We start from the raw sequence: 27,906 nt of genomic DNA, 5'->3' as shown, positions 1-27,906 counted from the left end.
ATAACTCTATAAAATGATCAGAAAAGCGTATGGACGGTGAGGATACGGACCATATACTCAGGCGCTTCTCATAATATGGCCCACCACATAATTGGATCATATTCATTTTTGGCATAACTCTATAAAATGATCTGAAAAGCGTATGGACGGTGAGGATACGGACCACATACTCAGGCGCTTCTCATTGCATGAACTGGAACATGACCCAGCTCGACGCGGCCCATTTGCCACCTTAACCTCAGCCGGAGAAGTCCAGACGATACGAAGGATCTATGCCACGTGTAAGTCTACAGAACAAGATATGCCAAACGCACAGGGAAGTGGATTGTGTGTTAGCCGGGAAACACGTTAATGGGTGTTTCCAGACCATTGGCTTACCTTGATGTATGTGTTGCATATCCGCGCCCTCCATCAGTTTTTTCAGCTCCCTCCAGGGCATGGTCTCAAAAATGAATTACATACAAATATTAAGTGGACCACACAGAAGGAATGAATTCCCACCATTAAAAACCTCTCGGGGTTACGGAAGTTTTTGATCAGGCTGATATTTGTATTCTCGCTTCCTCCAGGTCTGTTGATCTTATCAATAGGTTGGAGGGCAACTAAATATAACGGTGGGCCCCAGGAAGTTTTTAATGGTAGGCACTCAATGACCACTTTTTCCTGTGATTTGGTCCACTTGTAATCTGCATCTGCTTCAATTCGCAGCCATGCAATAAAATGAGCTGGAAAAACTGATGGACGGCGTGGAAATACAGATAATACTTTAAGGTGGGCCCCACGGTCAGGGAAACACGCAGTAACGTGTTACCCGCGAACACCTAATCTGCTCCCAACGCACAGACTGCAGCCAAGCAGGTGAATCTTCTCTCTCTCACAAGTAGAGAGCAACCGACGGAAACGACTCTCTTGCGCAGCCTCCATACAGACGGATTTTCGGGGGAGAAGCGATCCCGAAGGTAAAACCCTAATTTCCAGACGCCCTAAACTCTAATTCATCTGCGGTGAGTACCTTGATTCCTTCTCGTTCCATCTTCAATAATTCGTTTAAAGATATATGGTTCGGAATCGATTCTGTAGCCCTAAATTCTGCAGTTTCGTTCCAGGAACTTGGTTTTGCGCGGTTCCGAGTCCAGTCGTTGAATTTCTATATAGATTCCATCATTTGTAACCCTCGATTCTGTAATCTCGTTCCAAGAACTTCACCTTGAGGCTTTAGCGATTGAAGTTGATAATTACGGTTTTATCATTTTCTTAAATTGGTTCGAAGTCCAGTTGTTGAATTTCTATATATAATGATCAGTGCAAACGGTTTTTATAATTATAGTGCAGACGAGTTGGATGGCCCCTACCGTTATGTGTTAATGACATCCTCTCCGACCATCATGCGTGCCATCCCTCGTCTGGCCATGTGACCAAAAATCCGGCCAATCCATCACTCAGGTGGGCTACATGAGCAGGAACAGTAGGGAGGGGGAGGGTGTGCCCTCTTGAGTGTTCCGTATGGTGTGGTCCACCTGAGTTATGGATTGGCATGAGTTTTGGACCAATGACTGAACATGGAAGGACGTGCAAAATGGTCAGAGTTGATGTCATTAACACATCATGGTGGGGCCCACAGAGGTTGTTTGCATGTTAATTGGGGTGAAATCCTTTTTTCATCTATATATTCGATCCTTTGCTTTGAAGTTTGGTTATTTAAAACAATGTGTGTGTCACACACACACACACATTGTTTTAAATATCGACGATATTGGCTGATATATCCTATGATATATCTTGTATCCCACATGTGCAATACGAAACTCCCAAGTAGTGCGATATATCTCACATATTCGATCCGGTGAGTATTTTCGATTTTTGGTCCCCCCCTCCCTTTTTTTTTTTTCTATAAATCATGTTAAATTAGTATCAAATTGTTACAAATCCTTGGTTTTTCATGTTTTGCATGAAAAATCATGGATTAGGAGCTCCAATTTCGAGATTTTGAAGAGATGGGCTGAGTTGCGGAAAATTGAAAAAAAAATCAAAATTTCGCGCTTTCTTGCAAATCGGTTGCAATCCTTGTGTCTAAACATAAGATCAAACATGTACATAACTTGATCTAGTGATTCCTTTTGCTTTTGAATGCATTACTTGTGTTTCCATACATCTTTTTACATTTATAAATTATATGAATAGACTTTGAATATACTTGCATCAATTTAGTTAGACAACGCATAGATTAGGAACCCATACAAAGAAAACCTATTATGTGCACTTATTTTTAGTAATGTTTTGATCTATAAATGTGTGTTGATGTCTTTTTTAACAATCACTGAAGTTTCATTGAAAAATTCGACCAATTTCCCCATGTTTTCAACAACAACGATACATTACGCGATACAACCGATATATCTCATGCGATAACCGATATGTATCCATATCCTAAGGGTGTGATACTTAACGCGATACTGATATTTCGAACACTATATATATATATATATATATATATATATATATATATGTATATGTATGTACTCACACACACATAGAGGAATGCTCACCTGCGCACCAGTTCTCACAAGAACTCGTGAGAACCTTTTCAGAACTCATCACACGTGATGTGGGCTCAAAATCTGAACCATCCATGTGATGCAGCACCCCATGAAATCCCTAGGGCCCGACTTTCACTCTGATCCCAAACTTTGGTGGGCCATGGAAAAATGAAACAATTTCCTCCCTTGATTTGTCTCTCTCTTTTGCCATGGCCCACCAAAGTTTTGGATAAGGGTAAAAGTCAGGGCCCCGGGGGTTTCATGGGGTGGTGCATCATATGTATGGTTCAAATTTTGGGCCCACATCATGTGTGATGAGTTCTGAAAAAGTTCTCATGAATTCTTGTGAGAACTGGTGCGCAAGTGAGCATTCCTCTCTCTCTCTCTCTCTCTCTCTCTCTCTCTCTCTCTATATATATATATATATATATATATATATGCTCATGTTCAAGTGTTAAGTGATTGGAATTTGATGAATTATAGGATCAATCCATGGTGGGATGCATAGTTCAACAATCTAGACTATTTTTATGATGCCACATCCAATGGGTGGACCATCCCCTACAAACTTTCATGAGCCTATTCTTTCAATTATGGGCATGCTGATATATAATTAAGAAGAGATACAACAACCTTCCATTTTGAACTGAAATAAATCCAAACAACATTGGTCGATAGAACCTTCCTATTTGGGAGATTTTCTGGGTGTGGTCCATCAGTAATGAGTCACATCAAATCAATGGTCTAGACCATTTGAGTATGGGCCCCACTTGTACAGATTGAAAACCTGAGGATGTATCAGGTTTTTGTGGTAGTCTTCTATGGCTTGTAAATAGCTGAAATTTTTAGGTTTTCATGACTCATCTTTAGGCTCAGCTGGAGGAAAATGGATGGTCATCTTCTTGGGCTGTAGGAGAATTTTCTATTTATATTATAACCTTTGAATTCAAGATATGTGACATAAAGTCTAGGTCTTTAAGTTGAAGTCGAATCCTTACCACCATTACCATAATACATATAGGTTAACATGATCACACCTGTTCATGAAAAAGGTGATCAATTTGCCGTCTCAACAAATTAAGAGGTAAGAAATCATAAGAAGAATAAAATAAAACAACCGAAATTTTTTAAAAGATTCTTAAAGGCCCTACCAATTTAAAACCATAAAATGGATGCCAAATAAAAATTAAAACTGGAGATAACAAGTAGAAGTTGAATTGTAAATTCAGATTTAAATTGTTATTGTAAGATCTAAATCATTCATCTAGAAAGGGATTCAAAGTGGAATCAATTTGTTTTGCCCGAGATTGACTTAAATCATTAAAAAAAAAAAAAAAAAAAAAAAAAAACCCTCAGGACTTTCACAAATATAGTAGCACTGTCTCTGCCTCATTAATGCTTGCTGCCCAGATTGTTCTAATTGCATCCTGTAGGCTTGCATGAGACTTGAAGTGATGTAGGGACATGTGATGGCCTAACCCTAGATGCATGTATAATCAGGTTGAAGAGATTTAAATAATAAAATTAATTAACTAACTATTTTCAATCAAGGGAATTAAGCAAATCTCAACACAAATGAAATCATTTTGTTAGGATCATGCCCCTTAGCATAAAATAATGTAAACAGTAAAAAAAGGAGAACCCATGGATATGAGGATATCCTAAATCTAGCATAAGGTAGTTCATAGTCAAGTTTGGATCCGATTCTCCTGACTAGCCATCCATCTTTTCCGTTCAAACCAAAGAAAATATCTAGAGATGAACGAAAATATGAAGAAGAGATGGGTTCGAGACGAAAGAAAGTATGGATTCTAAGGCATCAAAGAAAAGAAGACGGTTGATTCTTACATTTTCTTGCGCCTCGAAGATCTAGAAAGAAGGAAAATCTGAAACTAGTGTGGAATCCTCAACACCCTAATCTCTTTCATAAAACAGGAAGAAGGCATGTGAATTATCAAGTATTTAATAATACAATAAGGTTTCTCACAATGTATATATAAGTAATGAAAAAAAACAAAAAAGTGCACTAAAGCCCCTGAAAATAAGGAAAAAAATAAAAAAAAGCCTAAAACTAAAACATCCATGTGACAGGGTGTGAAATCCGCCCCATTGGCCTGCGATCAGGGTGTGGTCATGCCGCTCCTGCACTTGTAGCGTGTTATAAAATGGGTTCGATGGACCCAGCGTCCATCCACATCAATTCTTCCACTCCAGTATGTTGTCGGCGATGCCTCCTCTGGTATACTCTAAAGGGTGCACTACTGATGTCCGCATCAATTTTCCCCGGGTAGGAAGAATTCGCCACTGACAAAAGTGAACTTCCGTATCTCTCAAGCAAATTAGGGTCAATGCGCTGTAGCTCTGTCTCTGTGATCTAAGAATTTTCTGTAATGAGCCTGTTCCTCCATTTGACTAGGAATTTCTGGAAACCCCCGAAGCGAGTGGAACTTGCCTTGGAGTCCAAAATTTTCTCTATCTCGTCTTTTCTCGGTGCAAGTGGAAGAGAAGGTAAGATGGGTACAGGGAGGTCGGGCTGTGGCCAAGGTCCCATATATTTTGGGGGGGGGGGGTAATGGGAAGAAACACGGGAACTAGTAGATAGAACTGATGGCTCGTGATAGAGAACTAAATCTTCCACATTAAATGTGGGATTGATGCCCATGGTAGCAGGGATATCAATAACATAAGCATTAGACTCCAAACTTTTCACAATTTTAAGTGCGCCTATGCTATGGGCATGGAGCTTCTTCAAGGATCCAGGTTAAAACTAATCAGACCTAATACGAACCATGACGTCATCTCCAGGTTAAAATTCCCTAAATTTCTTGTGAGTGTCAGCAGAAAGTTTATAATGTTCATTACTTGAATTAATCTTCCTCCTGATGTCATTATGCATGTATATGTTGGGTGAATGACTCCTAACTTTGAAGGATGCTGTGGGGTAGCTATGGGGGCTCGGGGTCTAAGATCTAAAGCAATTTCAAATGGGCTGATTCCTGTGGACCTGTTCATTGAAGAATTAAATGCGAACTCTGCTGTGGGAAGAACAGTGTCCCAGGTCATGTGGTGGTCTCCAACCAGACATCTCAACAAATCCCTAGGCTATGGTTCACTACCTCTGTTTAACCATCCAACTGGGGATGATATGCTGAAGAAAATTGGAGCCTCGTACCTAAAAGATGCCAGAGAGTCTTCCAAAAATAACTAGTGAGCCTAGTATCTTTGACGATGGATCTAGGTACTCCATGAAGTCACACAACCTCTTGAAAGAATAACTTAGCAACGTGGGAGGCATCTGAGGTCTTATAACAGTGTATGAAATAGGCCATCTTAGAAAACTGATCAAAAACCACGAATATGGTATCGTGCTTACAAATAGTCTTGGGAAGTCCAAGCACGAAGTGCATACTGACATCTTGCCACGGGGTATGTGGAACTGCCAAATGAGTATATAAACCTGTATTTTGTTTCCTCTGCTTCGCCAATTAACATGTCCGACACTGCCCTACAATCTTAACCACATCTCGCCGGAGATTTGGCCAATAGAAACGATTAGACATAAGGACAACTGTTTTATGTTGACCAAAGTGACCTGCCATCCTCCCAACAAGCAACTCTCAAACTAGAAAATCACGGAGGGATGTGTGTGGGATACAAAGCTTATCCACTCTAAAAAGATATCCATCCGTAAGGACGAACTCCGCACTCCTCGATGGCGGGTCACTAAATAATGACACGCATAAATGATCTTAAAATCAGGACATTTTGAGTACTCACTCTTGAGTTGTTCAAAGCCTGTACCTTCAATGCCCATGGACCACAGCGTTATGACACAACGACTAAGCGCGTCAGCAATCTCTTTTCTGGCATTATGCTTAAGCACAAACGTGTACTCTTGAAGAAACTGTGCCCACTTGGCATGCTTGGGGCTCTACTTCTTTTGAGAGCTCAAATATTTGAGGGCCTCATGATTAGAGAACATGATGAATTCTTACGGTAATAAATAATACCGTCAGTGGCGCAATGATTGCACAACTGCATAGAACTCCTTATCGTAAGTGGAGTAGCGTTGTTTAGCCTCGCTTAGCTTCTCACTGAAAAAAGCCACAAGATATTCCGCTTATGACAATTCCTGAAGTGTTACATACTACCTCAAAGACTTTGGCAAAGTTAAGTAGACACATGACTGGCGCTACCGTTATCTTCTTTTTAATTTCTGAGAAAGCCCGCACCGCAACTTTAGTCCATTGAAACTCCCCTTTTCGTATGCAATCTGTGATGGGAGCCATAATCGAGCTAAATATATGGATGAACCACCGATATAACGTAACTAGGCCATGAAAGCTTTGCATGTCGTGTATGGTACACGGCTCAGGCCAATTGACAATGGCCTCGACTTACTTAGGGTTTACAGACATACCCTCTGACGACACAACGAATCCTAATAAGATAATTCGGGAGGTCAAGAAGGAACACTTCTTGAGGTTCGCAATTCGCATGGAGCTTTTCTGCGTGCATGTAAGGTGTTGCAAACCTGCCTCAAGTGCTCGATGTGCTGGCTAGGGGATGTATTATAAATGAGGATATCATTGAAGTACACAACTAAAAACTTGCCCATAAAGGGTCACAACACCTGGGTCATCACCCTCATAAGCGTACTTGGGCCATTGGTTAACCCGAAGGGTATAACCAACTACTCGTACAGCCCGTCCTTCATCTTGAAGGCAGTCTTCCATTCATCTCCCGGGCGAACACAAATTTGGTGATAACTAGTCTTGAGGTCAATTTTTGAAAAGATAGTAAAGGTGGCCATCATGTCAAGCATGTCATCAAGCCTCAGGATGGGAAACCGATTCTTAATAGTGATCTTGTTTATGGCTCTACTATCAACACACATGCGCCACATGCTGTATTTCTTGGGCATAAGAAGCGCGAGCATGGTGCACGGGCTCAAACTCTCACGAATGAATCCATTTTAAAGCAATTCATCCACCTGCCTCTTCAATTTGGCATGCTCGGTGGGATTCATTCTGTAGTGAGGGAGGTTTGGTAGGGTCGTCCCTGGGACAAGATCTATCGCATACTGAATGTCTCGCATCGGTGGAAGCTCGTCTGAAAGGTCCTCAGGGAAGACATCCTGAAACTCCTCTAAGACCGGACGGACCTCCTAGGGTATCCCCATAGCAACCTTGGGTGTACTCTCCATAGCAAGTTGGTTGCACACCAGTCCCCACTTTGGTCTCTCTCAAACTCCTTAGCATCTATGATATGGAGAGATTTCGACTGAGGCGCCCTTTGACTCTTAGAACCGCTTGGGGACGCAACATCTTTCGCTCCTGTGGACAATTTGGGAGGGGAGGGAGCGTGCTCAAGACAAGCTTCTTTCTTTCATGCTTAAACACACAATTATTCGTACGCTCGAATATTATGACAACTTTGTAATAGAGCCATGACCTTCCCAAGATGATATGATCAACGTCCATCGTGATTACATCACACCACAACTTGTCCTTGTATGGTCCAAACTTAATCGAAACAAGGCATCGCTGGGTCACAGGGATGGATGTCGCATCCACCTAAGAAAATCTGTATGGGTTGGGGTGAGGGACTAGCTTTAACCCAAGGCGATTCAAAGTAATTGAGGAAATGACATTCTTGTAGCTCCCGCTATCTATCATCACTTCGCAGCTCTTTTCTCCACACTTGCGTGAACATGAAAAACGGTGGTTCTGTGCCAATTTTTACTTTCCTTGAATTGGGTCAAGGCGCACCTCACCATTGCAAGTGGGGTAGTCTCCACAGTATCATCCTCGATATCACTAGCTAGCTCAAGGGATGGGATAATGATCTCCTCCTCATCCTGGTCACCCTCAACTTTATCTGCCACTTCTTCTGCAGGGTGTTCAGAAACAAAGGCAATGCGCCCACCCATATTTGAACACTCTGCGGTGATGTGACCCATGCCACCACAGCGGTAGTACTACCCTGGCATCGCGGGCTTAGTACTTGGTCCAGCTGCATTATTACCTTGATTTCTGTTAACTGGCTGGATATCAGGTTGAGCTCTGTGTTGATTTTCGACCTGGGGTCTCACTCCTTGTGGAGCTACTCTAAGAATAGTAGGTCGAAGATCAAGCCCCCTCATATTGGACTGGCGCACATAGTGCTCCAGTTCATGTACCACCTGGTAAGCATGTTTCAAACTGGTGACCATGTGAAGCGTGAGCTCTTGGTGAAGCTCAGGCTTGAGGCCCATACGGAAACAGGAGAGAATTACAACAGGGTCCTCATCCACATCGCACCTCATCATATATTTATCGAACTTGGCGATTTATTCTGTCACCGTCATGGATCCTTGGCATAAAGTGTGTTATTGATCCAACAGCCTTTGCCTGTAAGAAAGGGGAACATACTTCTTTCGCAACAACTCTTTCATCTCAATCCAAAAGAGAATTGGCCCCTCTCTAGATCGCTTGCGGCGACGCTCCTTATTTCCTCAATATAACTTTACTTGGCCCACCAATTTCATCTGGGCGAACCCGACTCGTTGTGAGTTTGACAAACCGTGCTACTCAAAGAAGTGGTCCATTTCTGCTAACTAGTTGGAAAAAACTTTGGGACCCAATCTCCTATCAAAACTGAGGGTGTTAACCTTGATGTCCTTCATGACCCTAGTGACAGGGTCCTTGTGCTCATGGTGTCTTTGAGGTTGCTGAAGACACACCGCACCATGACCCTCCCATTGGGTGGGAAGAACAAGATTACGATTGTGTGTGGGTGGTAATGGATACACCCTATCGTGTCCGTTGCCAGGCCCACGGGCTTGGCCTGTGCCCAAAGCATCCCTAGGCGGATCAGGGCGCACAACTTGGGATTAATCGACAACCCCAATGTTGGGGTCGCCTGGGCACCAGCTACAGTGGTGGTTGGAGTACCAACCTCTAAGCGTGTGACACCAAGCAGAAAAAAAAAATACAAAAAGTAATACATTGACGAAGAGTAATAGCATCAAAGTGGAATAAGGATAAAACATCAGCTACATCAACATGTTTGCTCCCTGAAACCCACTCCAAGACATCTCCTTAATAGATTCTCTCATAAGTTGCAAAGAACAACTGGGAATCACCTCAAAGGATCTGGTTTGATATTTTCAGGCTTTGGAAGCAACAATTGGGCTTTATGAACGTTACTTGTTAGAGTCAAATGTAAGGTTGCCAATTTGCAGTCTTTTGTTTATTTGCTTCTCTTTGAATGCCTTCTTGCAGTAATTTTTATCTTCATTTATTATCTAACTTTGAGATTTATATTAATATCTTGTCCTTCCCTAAGTTTTGCTTTTGGGATGTTTGAGACAGATGGAAAGTTCCACATCTTCATTAACATTCAAAGGTTCTATTCCCGAAGCGATCATTGAAGCACAAAAAAAGAGGAAGCTCTTCGTAGTATACATTTCAGGTGAATTTGGTCTCTATTACTTTTTTTGTTATTTTTCTGTTTCAGAGTTTCTCAAGATGTGCATAGTATACATTTCAGGTGAACTTGGTCTATTATTCTTTTCTTATTTCTGTTTCAGAGTTTCATCAAGATGTGCAGCATGGTTACTTAGTGCTGAAGTGGATCATTTTGTAATGCATTGTCGATAAAATTGAGTCCCCAGTTAACCTTTTTTTTTTTAAAAACAAAAAAAATAATTATTATAGAAATTCAGAAGAAGGAAATCACTTGTGTGGCTACTTTTGCATTAATATCAAGCCTTTTATTTTGGTTATTCAGGCGAAGATGAAAATTCTGTTCTTTTGGAACAGACAACATGGGTGGATTTGAATGTGAGTGTGCTCTCTCATGATATCTTCCTCATGTTTGATTGAGAAGTCTGCTGACAATGTTTTATACTTATACCCTGTGTGTGTAACCACATTATTTGTCATGTTTTTCATGCAGGTAGCAGAATCAATTTCAAGGCATTGTGTTTTCTTGCATCTTGTGCATGGAAGTGTTGATGCATCACGGTTTTCTGCCATTTGTATCCTCTACTTGAAGCTGTTCTATAACCTATGCCATGTTGACATTGTGGAATAAGCACATCACATGTTGTTTGCATTCTTGAAATATTGCACTTCCTTCATTCAAAGGCTTTCTATATTGCCTGCTGCAGTTAGTATGTAATAGCTCGAGTTAAGATTTAACAAATATTTTGCAGGAAAGACTTTTGGACAGTGTGCTTTATACAGAAATTATGACCACACAGATTCTTGAACCATGCCATACTGCACAACTAATATTTATGAACATGAACTTCACCATTGTCTCCAACCACGGTGGCACACGATAGTCGCAGAAACTGAACTTCCGGCAACCACAATGCGGTATAATCTTGGAAAATTGAAGTGGATGCAAAACCCAATCAAAACATGAATTTAAAACCAAAAAAAAAAGAAAAAAAGATGAGATTGTTTACCTCGGTTTTTGAAGAACGAGGGAAAACAAAAACATAGAAAAACACACCTTTTGAGAGCTTGATTTGTGTGGTTTGAAGAGTTTTTCTTAGCATTTGAAGCTCAAAGGGGGTTTCTAGAACACCAAAATGCTATCTCTAACAATTTGGTTCCTTAGGAAGTGATAATATGGGGAAAAAGTGCTAAAATTGGTTTCAGTTGGCTCCCTTTATAAACAAATGAGTCAGATCTGTGGACTCAGATGACTCGGGGATGGTTCGGTCTGAATTCACTCCCTTTTTTTTGGGATGAGATCAGCATGTTTTGGACAATGTGTAGCAGTTTCAGAGGATTTTAAAACCTAGGGGTAAAGCTGATGTACTTGTAGAGGAGCTGAAAACCTCTCTATGGCTTCTCTATGAAGTCATTGTAGGGCTGTCAAGTGTTTTTTCCTCTCAAAAGAACGTATAGTGGAAAGATCTACAATTGGTAGATGTTCCTACTTAAAATTGATTGATATGATCTTTGAATTGTGTTCAGATGCAACAAACACCTATGCTTGTCAGGGTGATGGAATGAGCTGATCAAGGTGAGAAGTGGGGCTATGGAATGAATAGACTGATGGGAACCAATATGAGATGAAATGGGACATTAGGGGTCTGTTTGTTTAGAGAGGATCCAAAATATGTAAATGGAAAACTCCTATGGAATATGCAGGAAATGGAAAACTATGGAAAACTGTGGAATCCAAGTGTTTGGTTATGAGTGTGTTGTTATCCACTTGAAAATGTTAAAAGGTCAATGGTCAAACATCAAGAGCTCTCTTTCATAAATGCTTTTTATTTTTTTGGAGAAGGTTTGAAGCAAAACTAGGAAAATAGATCTATTTCTCTCTCTTGTTCGGTTTCTCAAATGGAGTAAACTATCACATCAGGGGAATTGGTATTCTTCTCCACAGTTTTTCAAGGTTTTCTCTAAACAAACAGGCCCTAGATGAAATTGGGATGAAGAAAGCAGGTATCAAAGGAATGTTCAAGAAGTTCGTGTTTGTGAAGATGGAGCTGGAAGTGAAGATTTTGATGATCAATACAACAACAAAACTGGTATAATCCTCAAAAATGAAGGATCACATGCTCAGCACCATCAATGCGATGAATGATGAGTAGCTCAAGTAGAGCTCACAAGAGTTCCTCAGGATGAATGAACGCCCAAGGAAATGGGCAAAGTAGCTCTAGTTGAATCAAAGTCAGGTGAAGTAAAGGAGTACATAAAAGTCAAGAGGAATGTAAGATGACTTCTTTATAAGGTAGCTTGATCATCAAATCAATTGGAGCTGAGTTTTTCCAACTTGTTGAGAATGATATAGTTGCAAGCAAATGATTAAAACTTGTAATGTTCATAGGATATCTACTCATGATGCCTCTCTGTTTGAATGAAGTTCTTTTTACCAAATTCAATCATCTTTCTGTTATATTCTGATGTTTAATTTAACTATGAAATTAGGGATAGATTTGGTACTTTCTTAATTCTTTATGGGTAGTCTACCTAACTTAAGTGTGTTGAGATTTTAAGGTTAGTTTCTAATAGTTAAAGGTTTTAAAGTAATATCTTATTGTGTCTGGCTTCCTTGTGAGCTTAGTGGTAGGATTTATGTGCTTCATATGTGCTGGTTGTGGGAATTATCAAAGGGCCCGTTTGGTTACATCAAACTGTTTTTGTTCAGATAGGCTATTTTGAGCACATCTATCCAGCTAAGGCATGTCTGATTAAGTTTGGATGGATAGACCACTCTGCTATATTGATGATTGTTTGTCGAACACCCTGCCTGTACATGTTTGGCACAATGGCAGGTGTGGACATGCAACACTCTTGTAGGTTAATATTGGCACATGTAGTAGATGTGGGTCACTTTAAGATGCATGGTGGCATGTGTGGCATATGTACATGTGGGTATTGGTGCATGTCGCCCCCTACACACGTACGGAAAGAGAGGGAGGGTCCCACCACCGATCTGGCTCGATGACGACGTCCAGGAAGGGCCTCCTAGTTAGAAGACGGAGTTTTGGTTTATTAGAGTGAGCCCGATAGTCAAGTAAAGCCCATCATAGGATCTCATGATCCGGGTTCCACTAGTCGGATTGATTTCATATTTTAGGTTTTAATTATTTATGTTATTTAGAATATCATGAACGCTTTAGATTTCAAGTAATAGGTTGTGCACATGGCGCGAGTTTTTGGGTATAGGGTTTTCCCTATAAATAGGCACCCCTCGTAATTCTTTTGATTCATTGAAGTTTAATAAAAATTCCTGCAAGTTTTTTCTACTCTCTGAGTTTCTGAGTTGTGGAAAAATCCAAGTGGGTGCGAAGCCCTCCCTTTTCGAAGGGCTAATTACCGTGATACGAAGCCACATCTATCCCCATTCGCCTCTACCCTTTTCCATCCATATATCTCACCTTCTACAACCATCCTTGCCTCGAATCCATCAGTTTTGCAGCAGATCTTTTCCCTATAGTCAATTTCCAGAATCTGGCTCTGCAGGAGGGCTGAAACTTCGATGGAACACCGCGCACAACCCGTAGCTCTGATCGCCCTGAAATTTTGGGGGTTTGGAGCCCACCCCTGGCCGACCAGGGCCAAGGAATTGGTTTCCGGGTGTGGGACCCGCTCGCACGTGCGGCCAGGCTAGTCCGCACGTGCGTCAAGCCTCGGGCCGCTGTCCGCTCGTGGGATTTGTCTCCCGGTTCAGGTTTTCTCTTATTTTACCCTCATTATCCTTAATTTATTTGCCCCTTTCCTCACCCTAGGGTTCCTTGATTTGAAATCGGTGAGTTCCTTGGATTAGAGATTGATTGTCATGCATGTGTGGATGATTTCTATTTCCCTTTGAGTATTGTTTGGTTTATAATTTTTATTGATCCAGCCCTAACATGTGTAGGCCTGGACCCACATAGATTCCCCTTAATTGAATGCTTGAACTTTTGTGTGGGATATGGAATTTTGTATGATTGTTTCTGATTTAGTATGATCTTAAGCTTGAATTTTTTTTTTTCGCATACCATGTTTAATTTCCATGTCCTGCATCAGTACATGTGGCACATGTCGGGTGCTTGAAACTGGGTTGTCTTACTTGTGGGTTGTGGCACATTCACACGTGTGGCTCATGTGGCACATGTACCCAATGTTATCAAAATTGTGATCATATCGCAAATCGTAGAAGGGGTTGAATCGTTTCGAATTGCAAATCATATCGTAAATTGTAAGATTTTATTTATTTATTTATTTATTTATTTATTTTTTCCTGATTTTAAAAATATACATTTAAAAAAACAACTGAAAAAATATAAGTAAATCAGAAAAAAGATTAAAAACTCATTAATCATCCATTTCCCATCAACATGTACCAAAAAAGTAATACATATCATGATATTATCAAATGAGAAAATGTATATGGTATACATATCATGATATTAAAAGATTCTTGTCTTTTTCCTTTGTTTTCTCTTGCTGTCTTTTGAAAAAATTTACCTTAAAAAGTATACAAGAGTCCTTTAATAATTTTATTCTTTTGTACCTTTCTTAAGTGTAGATTCATGTTAAGGAAAAATGGCATTCGATTCCATTGTGAATAGTATCTTGATTTCTTTGTTTTGGGTTTTTGAATATCCAAATCCCCAAATCTCCTCTCTCTCTCTCTCTCTCTCTCTCTCAAAAGGAAAAAAATGAGGATATATTTAATAGGGGAGGCCTTTTTCATGTTTTATGAGCAAAAGGGTACAAAGAAAGAATAAATTTTTTTAATAAAAATTAAGAAATTTGAATTTTAAGTAATTTTGGGCCCATTTTTGTAACCTACGATTATCATAATATTCAATACGATTATCGTGCAATTTGATATGATTCATACGATTATTTGGGATTACGATTTGGGTGTACAATTCAAATGGTATTCCCATATGATGCGATATGAATCATATGATTCATATGTTGAATCGTACAATTCTGATAACATTGCATGTACCATGCATTCATACAAAAGATAGCTACTCATTTGTGTATATTTTGAAAAATGGGCTAAAACCAACTTCCTATCTAGATTGCCTTGCACACCTAATAGTTAGTTTTCTGGACAGCCTTGTATATGTTTTTACTGAATTGGTGCCACTATCCGAATAAGGGTTGTTAACAAACCATGGACATGTGCCCAGTCTGGACAAGGTTGTCCAAGTAGAATTTTTCGTGTAGCCAAACAGCCCTAATGATTTTTTTCCCTTCATTATTTGTTGTTGCTCTGATGTTTACATTGCAACCCTAGTTGTTGGCTGTTGCAAAGTTTGTTCTTTTTGTCTTGGTGCATGAAACCTTATGGGATGTTTGTTTGCGCTGGTTTACATTTGCAAAAAGATTTCACCCCTACCCATTTACATATGCAAATGGCCAAAATATCGTCATACCTCCCCCCACGAGGACGTGTTTACATATGTAAATTTTCCCTCTTTGGTTTTACCACTTCAATATGGACAACCTATTTCCTAAACCACTGAATGGATGGTTAGATGATATAATGGATGGTTATATGATATATCATCCTATCAAAGTGATTTCAAAGGGATGAGCAATCAAAGGTGGGCCCCACATGATGGATGGTCACCATAGTCCACGTCAATGTCAGACCTTTCTTGTGTACCCAATATGGACCATTCATTTCTTAAACCATTCATTCGATAGTTAAGCTCATCTAATCGAAGTGATTTGAGAGAGATTGGCAATAAAAAGGTAGGTCCACGTGATGGGCAGTTCACATCAATGATTAGACCTCACTAGCATACTAGCTATGGACTATCCATTTCACAAACCAATAATCCAATGGTTAGGCTTATTTGATCAAAGTGATTTGGGAGAGGTGAGCAATCAAAGGTGGGACCCACATGATGGATGGTCCAAATCAATGCTTACACCTCTTTTTATACTTTTATACCAAATTCCATTTCCTAAACCACTAATTGGATGGATGAACTTTTTCATAATATGAGTGTGATAAAGCATCTCTCCACTTTTCATAGTACGAGCAGGATTAAGCATTGCTCTTATATTACGAGCGGGATTAAGCATCACTCAGCTTTTTCATACATCATTTGATCAAATTGATTTGAGAGGGATGGAAATCAAAGGTGGGCCCCACATGATGGATGGTGTAGATCAAAGCTTGGACATCTTTATACCGAATGTCAATTGTCTATTTTCCAAACCATAATTGGACGGTTAGAATCACCTAGTCAAAGTGATTTGAGAGGGATGTTCAATCAAAGCTTGGCCCCATTGATTTATGGTCCAGATAAATGCTTATCTCTCTCTAGTATGCTCAATTTGAACTGTCCATTTTCCCAAACCACTAATTAGATGGTTAGGATCTTTCGATCAAAGTGATTTGAAGGGTATGAGCAATCAAAGGTGTGCCACATGTTATGGCCAGTCCATATTGATGCATAAACCTCTTTATTATACTCAATATAGGTAGTTCATTTCCCAAAACACTAATTTGATGGTTAAGATCATCCAATCAAAGTGATTTGAGAGGGATGGGCAATTAAAGGTGCGTCCCACATGATAGACGGCCCACATCAATGCTTGAAACTCTCTAAGAGACTCAATATTGCTTGTCCATTTCCCAAACTAAACCAATGGTTAGGATCATCAAATCAAAGTGATTTCAAGAGAGGGATGCCAGTCAAAGGTGGGCCCTACATGATGGACATTCCACATCAGTGCTTAGATCTCTCTACTTAACATGGACCATCCATTTCCAAGATCACTAACTGATGGTTACGATCATCCGATCAAAGTGATTTAGGATGTGTTGATGTGATGGGACCCATCTTTTAATGATTTGGACACGTGATATCTCGCGTGTGTTTATGTGGTTGGATAGTTGGTCCATCATGTGATCGATTCTTACCGGTTTTGTTGTATTCACACATTTTTACTCTTGTTTCTAGCACACAAAAAAAAAAAAAAAAAAAAAACAACCTTGGGAAAGTGACTTGCATATGTAAATTGGACCAAAATCACAAACATGGTAAACAACATACATATGTAAATGGATTCCTACATGAATACTCCACCATTTATGTAAGAACCCATTTACACATGTAAGAAGATAAACATGTCCTTACCAATTGGTAATTTCTTTCTTCCATTATTCTCATATGGAAAATTAATGGCACAAGAAAGAATTACTCAATTTTATTAAATGCAAAGGCTAAAGAAACCAATGCATAGAGGACATGCTAATTAAAGACAATATCAAACGGGATGATGATGAGGAGTCATCAAATAGTTGATAGAGCTCTTGCCCTATCTACCCTCAAGATGTTCCTTACAAAACCTTTTAAGCACATTCAGCCGCACAGCTAATGATGCAACACTATCCTTGGTTGCAATGAAAATTGCTTGGCTGAGGAAAAAAAGTCCTATTACTTTGTTCCCTTTATGATTGTCCATATTTTGACAAGCCTTATCCAATGTTGGCTTCCCCCATTCCATGCTTTGAAGAAGGCTCCAATCGAGTCTAGCTAGATTGGTTTCGCATTATAAAGATAGTGAAAAACATTTGTGATCATCTATTTTGGTCAATTATAAGCACCTTATCATTCCCCACAAGCCACCCAAGAGTGATCACCTTAGAGGGGCATTGGTAAGACCATAATGATGCACTGGGCCTACCTTTATTTAGCTACCACGTCTAATAACAATGTGTACATAACCCTTCAAGTATCACAGGATCCACTTCACAGCAGTCCAATGATCTCTCCCCAGGTTCGCCATGTATTTATTGATTGCTCCCACTACTTGAGACATTTGCTTTCTCCGCTTCTGTGTTAGGACACTGATCTAAAGATGGCTCGCAACTAACATGGAATGGAGTACTGATTGGGTTAGAATTCTACATGTTGAAGCAGCACAAAACTATTTTTACATAACCCTTTTGAGCTATCTAGACTTTATTGAACCTCTTGTCTTTAGGTACAGTTATATCAAGAATCTGATTAACGGCACCCAAATCTTTCATGTCAAATTCCCTAGCTAAACGAGTTATTAATGCTGCAATAGTATCTCTACTAGTACTTGCAACCAGCATGCCATCAATTACCATAGCTACAAACATAAGCATAATAGTCCACCTCTCATCTCTAAAATCCCAAATTCACAATGAAGGAATCAAACTGCTTGTACCAACGCTTTAGCACTTGCTTTAAACTGTAAAACAATCTGCTCAGCTAATAAATGAGATTCTTCTTGTTTTCTTCAATAAAACTTGCAGGTAAAGTCATATAAATTTCTTCATCAAGATTCCCATGTAGAAAAGCAATTTTTACATCCAACTGCTCAAGCTTCAAGTCAAGCACCGCTACCATACTCAACACATTATGAATAGTACTTGATTGGACAACTTGAGAGAATTTTTCATTAAAGTCAATACTTGATATCTGAACATGCTCTTTTACCATTAATTGATCTTTGTATCTTTTAACATTTCCGTTAGTATCTTTCTTTAGCTTGTAAACCCATCTGCAACCAATAGCTTTCCACCGTTTGAGGAATTCAACCAATTCTCAAATCATATGTTTTATGCAAAACTTCTCTTTTCTCCTCCATAGTCTCTCTATTAGCTTCCATTGGCTAGCGTCCACAAATTCATATGCTTCTCAGTATGAACAAGGCTCTCGTGCTCTTCCATCATTCAAGCGTAAGCCGTAACATAATTCTTGAGCCCAACAGAAGGTTTTATAATTCTCTTCAGTCGACCTTGATTGGTTTGAGTTTTACACCCGATATCTCATCTGCATGCTCTTCATCAACTTCATCTTCAACAATATCATCAACTTGTTGATTTTCTCAGTCAGTAGGTTGATCCTAAACATCGTTTGAAGATTCTAACTCAATTATCTCTTGCGACTCTAAGCTCGGCAATTCCTTGTCTTTCTACATTGGATTTTCATTAAAAATGACATCTCGTCTAACCACCAACTTGTGGGCAGTAGGGTCCCACAATATGTACCCTTTGTTCTATTTGCATAGTTGATAAAAATACACTTTCTGGACCTCACATCCATCTTAGTCATTTTCTCTTTGGGAATTGTCACAACCAAAGTATGGATGAACAAATAATTAATAGGTTTTTTCAAACGATACATCTTCAGGGATCTTGCAATCTAGCGTAGTTGTAGGAAAATGATTTACTAAGTAACAAGTTGTGTTAACGGCTTCCACCCAAAAACACTGCTTGAGCCTAGCCAAACTTAGTATGCTCTAAACACCATCCACAAGCGTACGGTTAATGCGTTCAAAGTTCTCCCATATGGGCCTTGTATCCCTTGGTTGTGCACCAAAACACAACATTGAAAAAATCAAACTGTGCCGTAACCTCTTGACATACAACCTTGCATAGACATCAAACAAAGAATTTTCACCGGACAACAAATCCTCCCAAAACGTTGTTCTAGAGCCATTGCCCAAATTCATGACTATCCTCTTCTTAGGTTATTGTTTTTTCCTAGAAGTTCCCTTCCACGCGCATGGTGCTTTGTATTGTGATGACACATTCATAAACCAACCCCCTCCATGGAGTCATACATACACAATCACTCGATGCCATAGAGTTACTTCTGCTGTCATAGGTCTCCACAACCACTTCATTGGTAAGGCAGTATTCTTAGTTTTTAGGGACAATAGCCCCTAAAAATTTCAGAATTTCATGACGTGTGAGGAATAGAGAATGTCACCTGGTTATATAATCTAATAATCAACCTTCGAGAAGCAATGGTTGTGGCATTGTTCACTATGAGAGTTGCACAGTATGTGATGCAGACCTGTATATGAGATGGTACTTATATAACAAGCACACTCTATGCTGCCTGTAAGGAAGTATTGGCTGTGACCCTATTTCTTGTAGTGTAATTTGACTTGATACATTCATATGTTGGATGCAACAATTACTTCCACAAAATAAAAATGCATGAAGGTACCATGAGTCATAAGATCAGGGGTGTCTGTGGACTTTATATATGAAGAGGTGACTGACTGTCTTCTGACGTTTTGGATATTTTTCACAGTTGCTGATAAAATGAAAATGCTATACTGTGCAGCTATTGTTTGATAGCCAAATACCTAATAATGCTCTATATACCTGATCTGATCTCCATCCTGGTATCAACATGATATGGTGCTGATATTAGTAACTGGTGCTCGTTGAACGCATTTTAACTAAATCCCCTTGCATTAGGTTTGTCAAACTTGTAACATCTTTCCATATTTTAGTCAATTATATAAGCAGAGAGTCTTTTACTACAAAAATAAAATAAAATTGGTAGTAATAGTTTTCGTTAAACTTAAGATGCTAGAAAAGCTTTAAATATGACCCTTTCTTATAGAAAGCTTCTCTGGATGTGGACTAGCATCTCTCTTCATCCGCAACTGGGACCTTTCGGAATTCCTTCAAACAAGCCATCAGAGAGAGTGGGACTCTCTATTCATCCATAATTGGGACCCCTCAGAATTCCTTCAAACCAGCCATCATTTACCCTTTCTTATGAAAAGCTTCTATGGATGTGGACTAGCATCTCTGTTCATCCACAATTAGGACCTCTCAGAATTCCTTCAAACCAGCCAACTTAAATGATTAGCACTCATAAATGTTTCAATAGGAAAACATAAAACTATTTAAATTGGGATTTTGTATCTGTAAACGATTCAGGATTTTGAAGTGGGAAGCTATCTTCTTGTTCCCATTTTCGTGTCCATATCATCATTTACTGCACCATGCGATGGTTTAGTTCTTATGGCTATATTTTCTCTGCTATCTTCAAATGTTGTGACTCTTTTACAAAACATGCGCGCGCGTGCCCACGTGCACACACACACACACACACACACAAAGACTCAACTCCAACTGGTTGGACGTACAACCACGTTGGTAATTGGTGATTAGTTAATGGTAATAAATCTGGTAATAAACAGAGGAAGGGAATGAAAAGGGCCCGGCCGCTTGGGTGGGCCCGGCCATGGTGGTGTATGTGAAATCCACCTCATCCACCACCAGGTGCGTCATGTTAGGCCCAAGACCCAAAAATTAGCCTCATCCATGATTCAAGTGGACCATATAATTGGAAACAATGTATAGAGCAACTCTCATCCCATACATTATTTCCCTTGGTGTGGCCCACTTGAGTCACAAATGGGCCTAATTTTTCGGATCCAAGCCTATGTTTTGGTGTGGCATGAAATGGTTGGAGTGGATTTCATATAATCATCTTGGTGTGCCTTGTAAAAATTAAGGGTTGATGTCGCTCTCTCAACTTTTTCCCTTGGTGTGGCCCACTTAAAATCACAAGTCACACTGGTTTTTCAGCCTTGGACCTAAAGGTGGGATTATGTATCTAATGGTCAAGAGCCAACATACCCATCACGGTGGGCCCCATCAAATACAAGGGCGGGTGTCCCAAAATTTCCTTTTTAAAAGTGTTTTCTAACAGTTGGGTGATGGACGTGCACCCTTGATTTTTAGGGGGCCCATCATAATGTGTGTGAAATTCACTCTGACCATTCAATGCGTAATCACACATTATGCCTAGGGCTAAAAAATTAGGCTGAGCTCTGATTCAAGTGGGCCATGCTAAAAGAAATAGTTGGGAGAGAGACGTCCACCCTAGATTTTACAGTGCCCACCATGATGATTATATGAAATCCATTCCAACCATTAGATGACCAAAATATAGGCTTGACGTGGTAGATTTCACATAAATACCATGGTGGGCTGCTGACCATTTTCCTTCCCTTTATTTATTACTAGAAATAACATTTATCAATCACCAATTACCAAAGTGGTTGTACGTGTGTGTGCGTGCGTGCGTGCGTGTGTGTGTGTGTGTGTGTGTGTGTGTGTGTGTGTGTGTGTGTCGAGAGAGGGAGGGAGGGCAACCAGAAGATTGGATGAAAGATATCCCCTGGGTGGACCATAAGTTGCGGTTCAATCAATATCATGGAAACGGACAGCCAAGACTGAGCTGAGAAACAAGATAGCTCCAATCATCACCTTGAAACATCTACTAGAAAGATCCCATTCTTTATTGTTTGTGATTCCAAAGTAGCAATTTGGTTTGATGATTCTAACCATGTGATCCATGGCTTGTAAACAACGGGTTGGTTATAACAAATTGGCCCCATTCAAAGGTTAGGATCATCATATCAGTGTGATTTTTGTACCCTGGCTTGCTCCCATTAGTACTATTGAATGAACCATCCCGGTTGATTTTTGGATGTCCCACGTGTAATTCAAAAGGTTAGGGGACATTACGAATGTCCCCATAAAGCTGGGAACATTAGCAGGAAACACATACACATACATATGTTCAGCAGCATAGCTTTCTTTTCTTTTAGAATGTTCTTCTTTTGCGAATGAGAATGTTGCTAGTGCTAATGAGATTCCAACTTTCTTTTGCTGAAATTCCTAGAGCTGCAAACTGGGTTGCAGACTCTCTAGCAAAAATTGGTTATCAAAACCATCTCTTGTAATTGGAAATTGCTGTCCACTGCCCTTTTGAATAGTTGCCCCTAGTCTTGTTTTTCTCGCTTCTGTTAATAAAATTTCAGTATTCTATCCAAAAAAAAAAAAAAAGTTCTCCTTAAATGAACTTGGTCAGACCCACAGAAATCTGTCCCAAGCATATCTGCTATTGGATACAATGGTGGCAAGTTGCTGTGGCAGCACGGTGAGATATTCATATGTGATATAGTTTGGAATCTTTTTTCTGATCTGTTAGAGAACATACATGATTTGCATGTCCTGATTTGTTTTGGTAATCTTCTTCTGATTGAATTTTCCAGAAGGCTATGTCAATGCTGAAAAACTTGTGGCCGACATTCAAAAGGCATGCACAAGCCTCCATCTACAGGTTTGCGAGTGCTCCTAAATACAGAACTGGATTCTGTCAAACATTTATTTTGTTGAGTTCCCAAGACGTGATAGAACATAAACATGTTGCAAAGTGATGTGGTGGGTTTTACAGGAAACAACTGCTACTGTCCTTACTGCGGCTGCACTTGCTTCAAAGAACCCTGAACCTCAGAGATTTAATGCAACTAGCATTGCCTCTTTTGAGCAAGGAAGTTCTTCAACAACTAACATTCCGACTTCTTCAACAGAAGACCCCCCTCAAGGCTCAGAGACCAAACCACTGATTACTTCTGAGATCATAGGGGAAAACCTAACCTCTGATCCAATTGCTGAGGTGAGCTATATTACAAGTTATGCAGTCTTGTAACAAAAAGGACATTCACAGGGAGATCATTGAGAAATTGTGCCTGGCAACAAGCAAAAGATCTAATATGGAGATTCATGCGTCTCCTTTCTGTAGCACATGTTTGAAAATGGGACTTAGGTGGACTCCACCATTATCGTGCCCTGTACCATAATTAGGTTAGTCTGCTTGTCAAGCAGGTACCATGTATTTGTCGAATGTAGTACATTTTTACCACACATGTTTGGCCCACTTGTGATAGATGCCTGATTTTTGGGCCTAGGCATGTTCATGGTGGGCCCAGCTTGATGAGCAACTTGGATCTTGCACGTTTCCCATGAAGAAGATTCTCAAACCTTGTGCTGGAATATCCCGAGCAGGGATCCATTATATTTCTGCTGACTAACCATCCAGTTATTGTTCTTTTATGTGCAACAGAAATATTCTAAACTTGATGAAGAGACCACTTCGCAACCAACTCATGTCAATGAGTGGGAATGCGGCAATGATGGACGCTCAATTTCAACAAGCAAAACCTCTAAAAGTTCATTTAGCCCTGCAACAATAGATGTGGCTGAGTCTGACATTGAGACTAGACCTTTAAATGTTGGAAATGGTTCTGTTGCACCACCAGATGGCATTACTTTGAATGATCATAACACCAGAAACTCTATGGGATCTTCTGGTGAAATGCCCACAAATCATGGTCCAGAATTTTCCCAAGAAAGGCCACAGGTATCTGTGAATGAGGTTGAAGACAGTTCTCTGGAGAAGCCTGATGGATCAGCCAGTCATGGAAATGTCACTCGATTGAACGAAGTTCATCTCAATATTCGTTTGCCTGCTGGCAGCAGCCTCCAAGTGAAGTTTTCCATAACTGATACACTGAGAATGGTGAAGAACTATGTAGATGAGAATCAAACGGATGGAATAGGCGCATACGATCTCGCAATTCCTTATCCTCGAAAAGTATTCAATGAGCAAGGTATGGATTTCTTGGAGTTTGCTTAGAATTTGTTCTTCATCAATATTCCTGACCCGACACCCGAGGACCCTGACAAGCCAACCCAACTTGACACGAACTCGGGTGCATCATTCAGGTATGGGTTGACCTGAACCCAAGTTGGTGCCCTAATTCCCATGGTGTTGTTTGGCTAGTGTGCAGCAGAGTATGTTTTGGGGGAGATCATATGTTCACAAACACGTGCATTAGTGTACCTCTGCATTGTTATATTTGAGTATAATGGTAGATTTCTAAGGTCTTTCCAATGCTTCTAAACTGGTGAATCCAAGCCCATTAAGCTATAGGGAAGCATGTGGATGAACTATCAAACTGGAGTGCACTTACTAGCTTCATCAAATGGAAACAACCAAATTGTAATTCCCTTGCCATTCGTATTGTAGCACTTGCCTCCAAATTGTAATTACAAACTTCCAAGTCGGACTTAATTTGAACATGTCTTCAATTTCAGGACGACTTCCTCATTAAGAATTCTCCTAAACATCACCAATATTTTTCATCTCCTACCTACAGAAACTGAATGTTTGTAGTTTAATAAACTTGTGCATCCGAACACAGCTTTGAGCATTTTCGCTTATCTGGTTTATTTGAAATGCAAAATTGCAATATTTATCAATCTGCTACAGGCTGGAGAATTTTGCTTATTTTTCCCCATGGGGTAGTTAAGCTACCATTTCGAGTTTATATTCTTTCCTTTGCGCTTGATGAGTTCTATATGCCCAAAAAAGAAAAAGAAAAGAAAAGGAAAAAAAAAAACAGCTGCTTTGACATGTCAATTTTAACTAATGATGTTTATTTGATATTCTACAGATATGAGCAAAGCACTTTCAGAACTGGGATTTTTTAACAGGGAAGCATTAATAGTCGTTCCACACCGCCCAGTCTCTGGGTCCTATAGAGGGCAATCATCATCACATGAGAACTCAAGCTCCGTGAGTGACACTGATACTTCAGCTGATAATGGTGGGGGATATTTTGGATATGTGAGGGGGATATTATCATACATGAATCCCTTCTCCTATTTCGGTGGAAGTGCAAACCCATCAAATTCAGAACCAACTCCAAATGATGATTTATGGCAATATCGTGAGTTCATATGCATTACTTGAAAAGACCATTCTCTTAAATTTCATGCTTATTCAGGTTCTACTCTCCATCAGCTATTGAAATGCTGTTCGAAGTCGGTTTAAACTGCCTTCTATAAAAGAGTTATTTTTGTCTTATTACTGATTGAGTTTTTATTTTGGTGAAGTCCTTTTTTCACTTTGGACTTCATTTTGGCCACATGTAATTCTAGAAACTAGATTTCTCTTTCTTTTCTTGAAAAACCTATGATGGTGTCACTCGTGGGCGGTAACGGGCCAGGGCTGGCCTTGGCCTAGCCCTAGTTCCCTAAGCCCTGGCCCTAGCCTAATTGGGCTAAAAATAGAGGTGGCAATGGGCCGGGCTGCTCAGCCTGGCTTTGGTGGCCCAACCCTACAGGGCTAGGGCTTGGGCCCCAAAACTTGACCCAAAGGCTGGGTTTGGGCCCTGGCTTGAAATCTAGGCCTGATGTCCAAGTGAGGCCTAGCCAGGGCCAGTGATGAAAGGCAGGAGCCCGGTCCAATCATTAAGTGGGTCACTGTTATGCAACTGTTATGCAAAATAATGAATGACTGGAATACACTTTTGATTGATCCCATTTAACGCACGTGCAGTTTAAAAGCACTTTGGATTCAGTGTCATGTTTTCTATGATCAAAACCATTTATATGATGCGGATACATTGTGGATGGAGGGGAAAGTGCAAAAATTTCTTAGATTCAGACCACGTTAAACCTTTGATCATGTCACTCTTTTCTTTGTAGGGCTGGCCTGGGCCGAGCAGGGCCAAGGCTGGTTGAGTCCAATTTAGCCTGATTAGGACCAGGTTGCGGCCAAGGCTTCCGACTATAGCTGGGCCAGGCCCAAGGCTTCCAACTAGGGCTGGGCTAGGCCCTATCCTAGCCTATTGCCACCCCTAACTAAAAAGGCTTGGGCCCTGGCCATAGTCTACGGGGCTGGCCCTATAAGCAAAAGGCTGACCTGATCAAAAATTTGAAATAGTCTGAACGTAAGAAATGTTTTGCAATATCCACACCATCCGCAATGAATCCCATCATATAATGGTTTTGATCATAGAAACATGACCTTGAATCTGAAAGTGCTTTTAAAGTGCTAAATGGGACCACTAACAAGTATCTTCAAATCATCTATTCTTTTGTATAATGGTCCAGTTGATGATTGGAACAGTCCAATGGGCCAAGGTCATTCATGTTTGACCCTGGCCTGGCCAACCCAGACACCGGCCCTCGAACCAATAGGGGCCCAAGCCCAAGCTCTATGAGGCTGGGCTCCCAGCGCCAGGCCAGGCAACCTGGCCCATTGCTACCCATACTCATATATGAGCATGTTTCCTAGCACCTTTTTCTGCGCTCATGTTGCACATGTATGGGATATGGACTGTTCACTTTCTGTATACTATTGTTGCTGGGATACCCAAAAACCACGACAATCCGATGGTCCTAACCACTGAGTGGAGGACTTCTTGCGAATCTCAAATGGACAGAACTGACTATTGGTTGGCATTCAAATGAAAGATATTCTCTGATCAAATGTTAGAATCATTGAGCAGCTGTGATTTTTGTGGTATGGCCAGCAGATGAACAATCAGGATCTCTTCCGTTCTGAATCTTGTACACTGACCAAGTGTAGTAGAGTGAAAATAAGTAGGATGTGTTTTAGCACTGTGGTTTAGCTTTTCGAAAACCTCTTTCATAATTTGTCTCAACATTTTGGATGTCTTTCATAGGTCCAAATCCTACCCACCGGAGTGCTTCATCGGGAGCAGAAAGGTCCCATCGTCCATACCCACCTGGCACCACTCCTGGTGAGAATGTCAGCAATGCCAGGAAAACGACAACCACAGGATTTGGGGGCAACATCCACACTCTAAAACATGATGAAGATGATGGCCCATCCAGTGATAGGAATACTTTCTGGAATGGAAATTCTACTCAATATGGCGGCGGTGACAGTAAGTAAGAAAGCACCTGCCCCCCCCTTTAAAACTGAATGTTACGTGAATAATCAGCTGCCACTTGTGGGCCTTGTATTACCTCCACCCTCGCTAGAAAGAGGATTTATATGAAAGGTGGCCATGGATCATTACAGCATACACTGGTTTTCAGCTCGGGCAAGTTGTGCCAATGGTCTGGTAATGCAGACCATTGGTCTATGGAGTCCTGTCGTGGATGGACCCAAAAAATCTCCCAGGTTTTAAGCTAGTAGGGACCAATAAAGGGGGTTTTTTAGTTGATCGTGGAGCATTAGTTGTTGCTCTTTTTAGCGTCTATTTGTAGCCACAAATCAAAAGCTCACTGTCACTTGTTGCATGGTCCCTCCACAGCAGACCACAATAGACCATTGCCTGGATTACCTACCTGTAGGCCCCAGTTGTCATGACTGAAACCTGTGTATGTACTGTCAGGGAAGATGCAGGCCACGTGATAGTTTTCCTATTTTTAGTGAAAGATAACACATGAGCTGCTTATGCTTATCTATTTAATTTTATTGCTTTTGGATGTGAGAAGGTTCTTA

The 27,906-nt window shown here is 40.4% G+C and overlaps 1 protein-coding gene across 5 annotated transcripts; it reads left to right on the top strand.

Moving 5' to 3' along the window:
* The first annotated feature begins 802 nt into the window (after positions 1 to 802).
* LOC131240055 (plant UBX domain-containing protein 11) lies at positions 803 to 27,906 on the top strand. 5 transcript variants are annotated; one of them, XM_058238067.1, is made up of 11 exons: positions 828 to 1,004; positions 9,692 to 9,742; positions 9,893 to 9,992; positions 10,311 to 10,363; positions 10,479 to 10,560; positions 22,672 to 22,740; positions 22,856 to 22,923; positions 23,038 to 23,259; positions 23,707 to 24,253; positions 25,100 to 25,375; positions 27,119 to 27,906. In XM_058238067.1, the coding sequence occupies exons 3-11, from the start codon at positions 9,893 to 9,895 to the stop codon at positions 27,349 to 27,351; spliced, it is 1,650 nt and encodes a 549-aa protein (XP_058094050.1). In that variant the 5' UTR covers positions 828 to 1,004; positions 9,692 to 9,742; the 3' UTR covers positions 27,352 to 27,906. The 5 variants fall into 5 exon arrangements, with proteins under 5 accessions (XP_058094048.1, XP_058094050.1, XP_058094049.1 ...); XM_058238068.1 differs by having other exon boundaries at positions 831 to 959; XM_058238069.1 differs by having other exon boundaries at positions 831 to 959; positions 9,692 to 9,743; positions 9,880 to 9,992.

The sequence above is a fragment of the Magnolia sinica genome, chromosome 3 (assembly GCF_029962835.1).
Source record: "Magnolia sinica isolate HGM2019 chromosome 3, MsV1, whole genome shotgun sequence".
NCBI lineage: Eukaryota > Viridiplantae > Streptophyta > Magnoliopsida > Magnoliales > Magnoliaceae > Magnolia > Magnolia sinica.
The sequence above is the reverse complement of the archived record's forward strand: the minus strand, read 5'-3'. Positions and strand labels throughout refer to the sequence as shown.

Excerpts from the sequence above, each read along its gene's own strand:
- LOC131240055 (XM_058238065.1), top strand. The coding sequence starts at position 9,893 with ATGGAAAGTTCCACATCTTCATTAACATTCAAAGGTTCTATTCCCGAA. Across the intron at positions 23,260-23,706 it reads CCTCTGATCCAATTGCTGAG|AAATATTCTAAACTTGATGA; the intron begins GTGAGCTATATT and ends TATGTGCAACAG. Across the intron at positions 24,254-25,099 it reads AAAAGTATTCAATGAGCAAG|ATATGAGCAAAGCACTTTCA; the intron begins GTATGGATTTCT and ends GATATTCTACAG.